The sequence below is a fragment of the Gastrolobium bilobum genome, unplaced genomic scaffold (assembly GCF_033153095.1).
Source record: "Gastrolobium bilobum isolate Gb01-03AN ecotype WA unplaced genomic scaffold, APGP_CSIRO_Gbil_v1 utg15118, whole genome shotgun sequence".
NCBI classification, from domain to species: Eukaryota; Viridiplantae; Streptophyta; class Magnoliopsida; order Fabales; family Fabaceae; genus Gastrolobium; species Gastrolobium bilobum.
The window spans coordinates 66,492-79,585 of NW_026897539.1; the positions used below are offsets into that span (position 1 = coordinate 66,492).

Genomic DNA, 13,094 nt, shown 5'->3' on the forward strand with positions numbered 1-13,094 from the left:
AATGGAGAATGAGAGTTAGAAGATGAGCAAAATTCAGATGAGGAAGATGGTACGTTGGTGGAGAAAAACTAGGAGGAACAACAGGAGAATCAGCCAAATCATACAGAGGTTATGATAGAAACTAGAGATGATGCTAAGACAAATTTTAAGTTGTCAAATCAGTTTAAGAAAAAGACGTGGAGATCCTGGAAACAAACTTGAGAACATGTGGGCAAGGGCAGGTAGGATTACTGTCACAGACATTGAGAATGATTATTTTTTGGTTAGATTTGAAAAGAATGATGATATGGAGTTTGCTTTATTAGCTAGGCCATGGATAATCTTTGATCACTATCTGGCAATTAGAATGATGGAACTAGATTTTCAAGCACTTCAAGCATCTATCAATCATGTAACTTCCTGGGTGAGATTGCCAAGTTTTCCTATTGAATATGTGAATACACCATTGATGAAAATAGTGGGAAATTGGCTAGGGAAGTTTGTAAGATTGGATGCTACGACTACTACGTTGGTTAGAGGAAAATTTTCTAGAATTAGCGTGGAGTTGGATCTTAGTCAACCTTTGAAGAGTGAATATTATATTGAAGGGAGATATAAGCAAGTGGAGTATGAGGGTTAGCACCTCATCTGCTTCTGTTGTGGCAAATATAGACATAACTCAGAAGCATGCCCCAATGCTTCTAAAACTGAAACGCATGTGCAAATGGATGGAGCGAAAACATCAAACATGGAAAGTGATCAAACTGATGAAGGCATAAGAGATGGAGAGGATAAAACTTCCAAGTTTGGTACATGGTTGGTCGTCTCTAGGGCTCGATAAGGAAGATTTCAGAATGGTAAAGGAGGAAACGTCAATGGGAATAAGGTTAGAGAAGCGTAGCCGAGAAGAACATCAAACACCAAGTTGATAAACCTGGGGAATATAAAGGATGGTGTAACATCCCGGCACTGACGAGGGCGGGGAGTGATTGCCGGTGCTAAAGGGCATGGACAAGGAGTGGCTCTTGATAGGCTTCCAGCGGGGGGTTACATGCATGAATGAATCGAATCGACACCTGAAAGAGAGGAATTCTAAAGACTGTGCAGGTATGAGACTGCATGGTTTAGGATAGCTTATAAGAATTAATTGGTACTACCTATACTAACAAGATGTATCTACTTTTCGGTAGCCCAGAACAGAATAACTCCATAGTTAAGCGTGCTTGACTTGGAGCAATTCTGGAATGGGTGACCTACTAAGAAAACTTCTCAGGAAGTGTGTGAGTGAGGAAAAAGCACACTGAAAAGTCTCGTGTTAGTATATGGGGATAGTCATTGATTCTTGAAGCGACTGGACGCTACAAGTGGTATCAGAGAAGGTCTCTCTTCCAGTACGGTGTGATTCGAGGACGAACCAGGCGGAAGCTGGTGGGTATGTAACATCCCGGCGCTGACGAGGGTGGGGAGTGATCGCCGGTGCTAAACGGCATGGATAAGGAGCGGCTCTTGACAGGCCTCCAGCGGGGGGTTACATGCATGAATGAATCGAATCGACACCCAAAACAGAGGAATTCCAAAGACTGTGCACGTATGAGACTACACAGTTTGAGATAGCTTATAAGAATTAATTGGTACTACCTATACTAACAAGATGCATCTACTTTTCGGTAACCCAGAATGGAAGAACTCCATAGTTAAGCGTGCTTGACTTGGAGCAATTCTGGGATGGGTGACATCCTGTGAAAACTTCCCAGGAAGTGTGCGAGTGAGGAAAAAGCACATTGAAAAGTCTTGTGTTAGTATGTGCGGATAGTCATTGATTCTTGAAGCAGCCGAACGTAGGGCCTCTCTTCCAGTACGGTGTGGTTAGAGGATGAAACAGGCGGAAGCTGGTGAGCATGTAACATTCCGGCGCTGACGAGGGCGGGGAGTGATCGCCTGTGCTAAAGGGCATGGACAAGGAACGACTCCTGACAGGCTTCCGGTGGGGGGTTACATGCATGAATGAATCGAATCGACACCCGAAAGAGAGGGATTCCAAAGATATACATGTATGAGACTGCACGGTTTGGGATAGCTTATAAGAATTAATTGGTACTACCTATACTAAAAAGATGTATCTATTTTTCGGTAGCAAGAACTCCATAGTTAAGCGGGCTTGACTTGGAGCAATTCTGGAATGGGTGACCTCCTGAGAAGTCCACCCAGGAAGTGTGCGAGGGAGGAGAAAGTACACTGAAAATTCTCGTGTTAGTATGTAGGGATAGTCATTGATTCTTGAAGCGGTCGAACGTACAAGTGGTATCAGAGAAGGGCCTCTCCTCCAGTACGGTGTGGTTCGAGGACGAACAAGGCGGAAGCTGGTGGGCATGTAACATCCCGGCGCTGACGAAGGCGCTGAGTGATCGCCGATGCTAAAGGGCATGGACAAGGAGCAACTCCTGACAGGCTTCCAGCGGGAGGTTACATGCTTGAATGAATCGAATCGACACCCGAAAAAGATGGATTCCAAAGACTGTGCAAGTATGAGACTGCACGATTTGTGATAACTTATAAGAATTAATTGGTACTACCTATACTAACAAGATGCATCTACTTTTTGGTAGCTCAGAACGGAAGAAGTCTATAGGTAAGCGTGCTTGACTTGGAGCAGTTCTGGGATGGGTGACCTCTTGGGAAGTTTTCCCAGGAAGTGTGCGAGTCAGAAAAAGCACATTGAAAAGTCTCGTGTTAGAATGTGGGGATAGTCATTGATTCTTGAAGCGACCGTGCGTTACAGATGGAAATGAGGCAAAGAAATGTGATTAGAAGCAAGAGAGTGCAATAACTAAAGTAGGAAGTCAAGGGCCATCTATTCAAACTGAAAGTTCAAAAAAGAAGAAGTTAGGGAGAAAGTTCAATTGGTAGAGACAGTATCTGAGTACAAACTTGTGTGGGAAGGGAGATAAGATGATAATTTCCTTTTTCAGGGACATGCCGAAAGAAAAAGTGATATTGAAGGCACAAGTAAAGTGTATAAAGTTGTAAGAAAGGTGTCTGTTGATCAGATTTAAGAGGATATAATGGAAGTTGATATTTCATAAAGGAGCCAGCACGCCTAGCCAAACACAAAATTACCATCTAGTGAGGTGGTTGGTCATATGGTAGAAGAGAATACATCAAGTATGAGGAATATAGAAAGGGAACCCAGACCTCCAGATCCTGGTCCTATTCGCAAATCAGTGGAGCTTTCAAAAGGTAACGAAGTTTCACAGATGACGAATACTACAAAGTTTAAGAATAATATGTTGTAGGTGCAATCTCATCCTGCATCGAACTCCCAACCTTTTTAATGTCTTTCATCTTTTGGAATTGTAGAGGGGCAGCCAAGTCTAAATTTGGTTGTACCCTCAAAATGATGGTTGGAAAACATAATGTGTGTCTGGTTACCTTAATGGAAACTAGGATAAATGGAAGTAATTTTAGTAAGCTTATGAGAAAGATAAACTTTGATAAAGTTATAGTTGAAGAAGCTATTGGATTTTCTGGTGGAATTTGGGTTATGTGGGACTTTAGGGGAACTAAAGTGGAAGTCATTAGTCAATCCAATCAGTATATTCACATAGGAATTGAGATTGAAAATATTAGACGTTTTATACGCACGACTATCTATGATAATCCTCAAGAGGTAATTAGACATGAAATGTGGGAGAAAGTGAAATTCATCAGTCAATCAACTAACGAGCCTTGGATAATGGCGGGTGATTTTAATGATATAAGGTGTAATAGTGAAAAAAACGAGGCTCAAACACTTATATTGCAAAATGCCAAAGATTCCAATCCTTCATAGATAGTTGTCAAGTGGAAGAGGTGACTTGTTTGGGAGCAAAATTTACATGGCAGGGTCCAAAGTGGAATCATCTTGATAGGGTATTTAAGAAACTTGATAGGGTCTGTGCAAATATATTGTGGAGATTGAAATTTGATGATGCTGCAATTCAAGTTCTTCCCAGAATTCTATCGGATCACAATCCCCTTCTTTTATCCATGAAAAATCATATGCAAGGTTGGAGTGATAGGCCATTTAGATTCATGGCATCTTGGATGGATCACCAAGGATTTGGAAGTCTAATAGAGGACAAGTGGTATTCATATATCGAAGTAAACCTTATGCTCTCTAATTTTACTCCTCATTTAAAAAGGTGGAATAGAGATGTATATGGGAATAGTAATAATAGAAAGAGATATCTAGCTGATAAAACCGTAGATATTCAGATCCAAAAAGAATATGGAGACTACCCAAGACTGCAGGAATTAGAGGGTCAACTGCATAATAATTAGAATTTAACGCTTGATCAGGAGGAACTTATGTGGTTTCAGAAATCTAGACACAAGTGGATCGTTAATGGGGATAAAAATACTAGATTTTATCATCTCAAGACTATGATGAAGAGGTGCAACAACAAGATTACAAGACTCAAAAATAGTTTGAGTGAGTGGATAGAAGACCCTTGTGAAATAAAAGAGCACGTTTGCAGGTTTCATAAAGATATTTTTTCGGAGGAAATGCATAATCGTAGACGGATCATGTCTGATAATGTGTGGCAAAGATTGGAACAGGAAGAGCTGAAGGCGTTAGTGGTACCTCCCAATGATTATGAAATATGGAAATGTCTATCCTCAATGGGAGCTTATAAAACCCCTGGCATAGATGGATATCCTGCCATTTTCTTTTAGAGGCAATGGCACAAAGTGAAAGATCAAGTTTGCACTGCAGTCAAAAGAATGTGGGATCAACCAGAAGTAATTGGCGAGATTAACTCAACTCTCTTAGTTCTGATTCTTAAGACTAAGAAGCCAGATAAAATTGTTCAGTTTAGACCAATTGCATTATGTGTAGTCTTATATAAACTTTAGTCCAAGACTATTATTTCAAGACTTAAACACATCATGAAGAAGATTGTTTCACCCTATTAGGTCAGCTTCATCCCCAACCGAAAAATTCAGGATACTATCACAATTGTGCAGGAACTCATTCATTCCATGAACAAGATGAGGGGCAGAAAGGTTACATGGCCATCAAGATTGATTTAGTCAAAGCGTATGATTGAGTTTGCTGGAAATTCTTGCTCAGAACTTTGGACGAGATCTGATTTCCAGAAGTTTTAATCAATATCATTATGAAGTGTGTGACAACGTCTCGCATTAATGTTTTATGGATTGGAGGAAAAATGGGTGATTTTGATCCTTCTAGAGGCTTACACCAAGGGGATCCCCTATCCCTGTATCTATTATGGGAAGTATCTGAAGAGATTGTCTCTTGGGAGTGTCATTGGACGCTCAATCTGGTAAGGGATTCATTATGGAGTCTCGGTGTACAAGTTACACAATGACATACATGTTGGTAATAATGTGACTAATAAGATTGTCCTGGGCTTCCCTTGTGGATTGGATCCGAAGAGGTGTTGCTCTTGGAAGTCCCAGGCGTGCACCGCTCGAAGTTGAGACCCACCTGGCGATCCTTGTGTGCTGACTGCGTGGACTAGTGAATGATGGCACTCCTCATGCCATAATGAAGTATGCAGAGAAAAAGTGATGGTATTTCCAATGAAGTAGATATTTTACAGTCACAAAGAGGAGGGGTGATTAAGAAGATTGATGAGTTGCTCTACAGTGTTGAGCATAGTTTTTATGAGCCATAATAGACAATGGATTGGAACTGTAACAGGATACATGAGTTATTAAGAGTTGGAAAATAGGTGCAGAATTATGAGAAAGATGTTGGAATCATGTAATGATGATTATGTTATGGACTAGGTCTGATGACTAGTCAAGTTAAATGAGTAGACCATTCGTGGAAAGGAACATACCCAGGAAGTCCTAAAACATACAAAAGCATGTAACACAGCATTTCCAAAACATCAAAAGCATGTAACATAGCATGCATGTACCATACCCCCATGGGACATGATGGAACCACAACATGGCTAAACCGAGGACACAAAAGCTTACCTTGCAAGCTAACACCCAAAGCCAAAAGTCCACAGCTCAAAGTCCAAACACAGCAGATTCACAATCTGTTATGAACCAATACTATATCAATAATAATGCACCACAAGCATATAACTTAAAGACCACGCCTTTCCTTTACGTTTTACGTCTTAAGGCTCCATACCAAGCCATAAGCCTTTAATCACTTGATTCTAACTTAGTTCATTAATTACAGAAGTTCAACTTCATCAATCTAGGGTCCACAAACCCCCAATAGCCTACTGTACACACAACACAGCTACTGTTCTACGAAATCCCAGAATATCCGAATATTCCACGGGGCATATCCGGATATCGCAGTGGCCATATCCGGATATCAATATCCGGATATCCAGATCCCCATATCCGGATATCAAATATCCGGATGTCCAAATCCCATATCCGGATATCACATATTCGGATATTTATCGTGCAGATATCCGGATATTTCACGACAGAATGCAGAAACTGCATTTCGTGAAGATATCCCTCCAAGGTACCATTTTTACCACTATCAAGTGTTAGAGCATGCATCTTTATACTGTTTTAGGGTCATACTACTGTTGGTTATTTTTTTAACTCTTTTAAACATGACAAGACACCTCTTTTACTCATCAAACACATGATTAAGGTTGGTACAACTCACCAAAGCTCAAAACAGAGGAACGAAGGCTCTTGGAGCTCTCAAATCTGCCTCTACAGGTCTGACCTTCAAGGCACACGAAAATGGTGATCAAGAGTGATCCTTTCACACAAAAGTTCACTCCTTGAAGCTTCCACAACCAACACAAATCCCCAACCACACCAACACAAGAACTCAACCCCAAACCTTGACTCACACCAGCTCCCACAACTCAGAAGATGGGACCTCAACCTCCCAAGACACTCACCCAAGTGTTTACTCAACCAAAGAGAAGAAGAAATGGAGCAAAGGTGGCAACTTGGCTCACAAATGGAGGAGAAAGGGTGACAAAGGGGTGGCTGACTTCAAGCTCAGCAACACTCACGTAGAGAAAATAGTGGCACCAAGGGTTTAGTGCCCACTAAGGCTTATATAGGCGGTTAAGTCACTTAACACACATTATAACTTTAATTGCTATGCTTAGCATTTTAATCCTAAACTTTGGAACCTGAAACTACACATTTTTCAGAGAATTATCATATTTTTATAATATTTTTCTGAGCACTTTTCCGGTACGCGCTTTTCATATCAGTATCAGTTTCTAGCACCAGTTCTCATTATTTGGACTTGAAACTCGATTTGCATGTCCTACATATTATTCTAGTAATTATCATGCACTTACATTAATTTTCCGGGATACTTTTTCGGTACGCATTTATACTGACTAGCAGAACTGGTATCTGCACTTTTCTTCCGAAAAGCGACTTTCAGCATTCTTAATCACTTACCATAATTATTAAAGCCTCTTAATAATTATTAGGGTCAATTATGGAATCATTTCCTATTTTCACATAATTAATTAATTAAATACCTTAATTAACGGTGCGAGTTCTTACAAAGTGCACAGGAATGAAATATATGTGGAATTTATAGCAAGAGTATTGAACGATATTTAGACATGGTGGTTAATGGAAGTCTTAGGCATATACCTATAATGTGATAAATCAGTGATGAACTGTATGTTAAGCCTTAAGATGGCTAAGTTGAGAAAGAAATGAACAATTGATGGGAAGTATTAGCATGACCTTGTACGTAGAAGTTCATAGTGGAACTGTTGTTGAAGGCTTTGAAATGGCCAATGTGATATGCAAACTATAATGAGTGGTCCATTAGGTAACAGTTCAATGTGTTGGGAATTGATTCGCCAATGTGCTTTCGTGGAAGTTAGTGAACCTGTAGGGTCAGATTCGACAATTGGGCACAGAAACGGTGCCTGTTTTATAGCAAGTGCAGAAGTGGAATTGCACGTTCTAGATTAAGAACATGAGTAAAGATGTGTATGTACAACCTGGGGCTAAAGGCCATAAATAGAGATTATTCCCTCGGAGAATGGGATTACCACGAGCGGGAACTATATTATTAAATCGGTGAAATTGCGCCGAGGAACTGTTGAGATACTGAAACGTTATTTAATGTGAACTAAGATGTTTAGAAAACTTGATTGTATAACAAAGTAAAACTATGTGATAAGTGGTACTAAAAAGGATTTAATGACGAAAGCCCTAGAGTTCGCAGGTGTAAAATCAATCGAAGGATAAGTACTGGATAAAATGTGTCGGAGATTGATATGTGCCTATGAGGCACGACTTGAATTGGACTGGATGTGATCCTACGTGGACATTGTTTCCAAGCTAACTAGATTAGCACACTTTCCCAAAAGAAATTATGGGCCCCATATGTAAGATCACCCAACTTGTGAAAATGAATTGGTAAATCAGAGGAAGTTCGCAACTGCGACGTATGCTCGGGATGATCACATGTGATGATATCGGATGATATTGAAATTTGGGGAGGACTTGAAGTCTCCCATTGGTCCCATTGAAATACTGGGCCATAGTGAAAAGAGGCTGAGAAGCAAGATAATTGCAATGTTAAGATTAGGTAAGAAGCCCGCACACCTAAAAAGCTACTTGGGAACGGGAGAATGAGATTCTCCGGCTGTATCCTAAGTTAGCGTATAAGTATAACTTAATTTTGCGGACAAAATTCCAAAAAGGTGGGGTGAATATAACACCTCGTAATCTAAATGTGAATTTATATGCTATAATGTGGGTTAAAAGGGAAGGATTAGTGAAAATCCGGAGATTAAGGCCGAACTGTGTGAAAATGGCAAAATAGTAATTTACCAAACACGTAACTCGAGGCATGAAAAATGGAGTAGGAGATCTCAAATGATAAAAATAATGCCAGAAATGGATTCAGGACGCAAAATCGAGTGGATAGGCAAGTTTCGGGAAATTTGATGAATAGTGATTTTACCGGTGTAAAAATACTGCGGTATAATTGGATCGATAAGCGTGAAAATATTGTCAATATTTTTAGGAAACAAAAATATGACATGAACGAGAAAAATACGTAGGTTATGAACTTATGGTTTAAATTAGATGATTATGTCTTAGAATGATGTATTTGAGCTAGAAATGCAATAAAAATTATTGGTGAAAATATGTTCATAACTTATGAAATTTTGCATGATGTCATGAAATTGTGATTTTGGATTGTTAATAGGATTGTGTAATTGACTTAGGGAGAAATTGTATGAAGTGATTCTATGATTATAGGATGTGTAGAAATGTTGGAATGGGTTGAAAATCCTTTGGGACCCTAGCTTGAAGAATTCGACCTATTGTGGTCATAAATTGTGTTGATGATGAAAAAGTGATATAAATGGTGGTGTTGATTGTGATTGGTGTCAAATAAATGGTAGGTTGGTATGGTATGTGGATTTGGATGAAAGGGCATTAGATACATATATGTGTATGTGGAAATTTGACCTATAATGAGGTATAAGGAGCAATAAGTGTAAACAACCCTTGGCCTAAGTGAATGAGTTTGTGTGTGAGTATTTTGAAAGTGAATTGTTGTGTTCGAATCGACTAATGGTCATGGTGGTTGATTATATAGGTTTCCTCTCACGGACGCTATAGAAGCGGATTAAGCTTGGAGCTTACGATGTGGAGCATTGGCTTCGGAGTTGAGGTAAACCTTTGGAACTTGGGTTTAGTCCCTTGTGTGCTCCACCACACCTAGTGGAAGGTTGTGGTTGGATTTTGTGCCTTTGGACATTGTGTGAATATGTATGTTCATGCATTATTGCTTGATTGTGTGACATGCTTGGAGCATGTTGTGTGTGAATTGTTTGATCTCTGGCCAGTAGATGTGTGTTGGTTTGAACTTCTGCTAGAGATATCCTTTGGGGATTCTGGTCGGGTTTTGCCGTGGGGCCGACTCTGGGAGCGGTACCAGGATGATCCAAACGTGGGACTTCCGCTGGATAGGGCTCATGAGGAGTTCCAGTTGGATTTTGCCATGGGGTCGTCTCATCCATGGGAGAGGCACCAGGAAGATTCCGGGAGTTATATGATGGGGTCCTTGAACGGAATCCTTATGTGGATGTTCTTGGATTGTGCCCAGTTGTTTGTGATATTGTATGTTATGCATTTCATACTATGTTATTGTTTCACATTGAGTGCGCCACAGGGTGGAGTGATCCTCAAGTACCCTTGGTTTACTGAGATATATTTGTATATGTCACCCTGCGTTTGGGGACATCGTTTCAGGCTATAGCGAGCACGGAGGAGTTGGATCATGAGGGCATATGAGGAGCATAGCATCTTGGAGGATTACGTAGGATGTGCATACTAGCATTACTTTGTACCTTGGACTTAGAGTACGACCATTGGCTTGCATGAGATTGTATTGCCATGATTTGGTTGTTTATATATGGTTCTAAGTCATTTGATCATAGTGTTTTATTTGGATATGAAGTTGTATATCTCTATGTTATATATTTTGGATATGGTGAGCATGGGGATTATCCATGCTACTTGGTTTATGCTTAAGAACCAATTGATGTAAATGATGCTTCAAGGAAGTTTAAATTGATGAATGAATTATGAGTCATGGATTGGTTGAGCTGGGAATTGGTCATGTATATGATGAAATGAAAATGAATTAGGTACATAGTTGGAAAAATTGGGAAATGTTGTAAAAACAAACAAAGTGCTGCCCAATTTTCGTCTCCTATAAGATGGAATTGGATCTCTGAACCTTATTGGAAGTTATAGAGCTTTCTATTAGCTTTCCAATGAGACCAAGATTGTGTAAATTGGATTAGTATAACTCAAGTTATGGGTAAAATACCATAGATAGGTCAAATTGCCCTGTTTTGGTGCTTGCTCCAGAACTGCTCTTAGCGTCAAGTTCACGCTCTGAGCGCCAACCATCAGGGGGAGGCCACAGGATTCATGATATGGGCGCCAGTCTCACGCTATGGGCGCCAATCTCCCTGCCTTCTGGGGCATTCTCACGCTACGAGCGTGGGACTCACGCTATGAGTGTGGGGGTCCTGGGGTTTTTAGTATCCATTTTCTTAGAAATTTCATAACTTGGGCTACAATGCTCCGATTTGAGCGCGGTTTGAACCCACTTGAAGCTGAAGGAAAAATATATAACATACTAAGAAATTAAAAGCATTTGATAGGCATAAAATTGTTGGAGTAAATAAAATGGTTAAGGCCTTTAGTGTTAAAAATGGAATGTATGAGTCTTAGCTTTGTTGGTATGGGAACCACTTAGCAACATTAAAAAGAAAGAATTGTATGGTATTAGGCTTTGGTATTGATAATTCCGCATAAATTTTTGGGTTATGATCACAGTTAATTCGAAAGTACAAACAATATTAAAAAGAAAAAAGTTTTCCCGTAATTACAAATAAACGCTGTGATTGTAACTGCGCTTAATATCATATTTGTTGATAACACACCGGTCCGGTAACGGGGTGTTACACCCCAAACGTGTGGTGAGATCTCTAAAAAGAAATCTCAATATGACAAGGGGTCCTCAATGATCTATTCACCCCAAGATCACTTACATGTGCAATATAAGTTCTAAAAGCAGTAAAATAATATAAGCTCCAAAGTTAGTGCAATGCAGCAGATAATCATATCATGTGTCAAATATTCTACTGGCCAGAGAAATGCAGGATTTACATACATCTATTACCTACAATCGGTGCAAGACACCACTTGCACCCACCCACAGAGTCACCCTATTGTATGTCTCCACATACTCAGGCTTACCGTCTAGGTGGCACAACACATGCATATCATAAAGCATTTGCACATAACAGCTCAACAACATTTCAAATATCAATACATGAAAACACATTATGCATATAAACCATTCCCCCATGGGATATGGTGGAACCAACAATGGCTAAACCGAGGACTCGAAAGCTTACCTGTCACGCTAAACCCTCCCTCACGACTCGGTGTCCAAAGGGTCATAAGTAATAACAGTATCCAACAAGGTTCAAAGAGGTTCAAGTTACCCTTTTAATGTATGTTCTAACTAGTAGTCCACTAAGTTATCATTTTTACTCATTAAACATGTTCAAAACTCAATCTTTTCTACAAAATTCAAGAGAAAGGGTTGAGAGGTATACCCAAGGCTTCTAATACAGAAAAAGAAGGTTCTTTGGAGACTTTGATGCCACTATTAGCTACTGTCCAACCTCACCCACGAAAATGGTCTTCAAGTTTGATTCTTTCTCCATCAAGAGTGCTTCTAGGTGGTCAATGGTGTGTTTGGTGTTTCTTAAAGGAAAAACTGTAGAGTTGTGAAGAGAGAAGGGGTGGCAGCCAAAATGCACCAGAAAACCCACGTAGAAGAATGCAAAAATCTGACCTAGAGAAGTGTGCATTTAGTATTTATAGTACGCTTAAGTTTAATCCGTCGGTATTAGCATTAATAGCAACGCTTATCATTTTAATCTCAAACTTCATATTCTGAACCTAGCCATTTTTCTAAGATTTTTCATATTTTACTTATAATTTTTCGCAACACTTCTGGTACGCGTTTTCACGCTGTCAGTATTAATTCTAACGTCAATTTTCATTATTTCGACCCCAAACTTGATATACTAGTCCTAGATATTATTCTAGTAATACATACATATTTTTTATAATTTTCTGGGATACTTCACCGGTATCTGCACTTTTCATCAGAAAAGCGACTTTCAACATTGTTAAACCCTTATATTAATTATTCAAGTCTTCCCATAATTACTCTACGTCAATTATGGAATTATTTCATAAACTCATATTTAATTAATTAAATTCCTAAATAAACGGTGCAGGTTCTTACACTTTTGGACCTTGAGATTTATCCTTTAATTGTTCCAACAAGTTTCGAGTGGATTGTGGTTTTATGGTATATGTAAATTGCTTGAATTGTGAGATATAAGTGTATATTGTTTTGTGTGCCACATAAGATGGTTGTTTTCTTGTGTGATGCATAAGATGGTTGTTTCCTTATGCATGGTATGTTGCAAGACGGTTGCTTCCTTGTGTAATGCATACGTTGTAGATCTCTGGCTAATAGATTAATATTGCACACATTGCATTTGATATATACTTATATG

At 39.4% G+C, this 13,094-nt stretch overlaps 1 protein-coding gene across 1 annotated transcript; it reads left to right on the top strand.

Moving 5' to 3' along the window:
- Positions 1-3,119: 3,119 nt before the first annotated feature.
- On the top strand, positions 3,120-4,299 carry LOC133307860 (uncharacterized). The gene is made up of 3 exons (XM_061508415.1): positions 3,120-3,268; positions 3,337-3,646; positions 3,862-4,299. The coding sequence occupies exons 1-3, from the start codon at positions 3,120-3,122 to the stop codon at positions 4,297-4,299; spliced, it is 897 nt and encodes a 298-aa protein (XP_061364399.1).
- Positions 4,300-13,094: the final 8,795 nt, after the last annotated feature.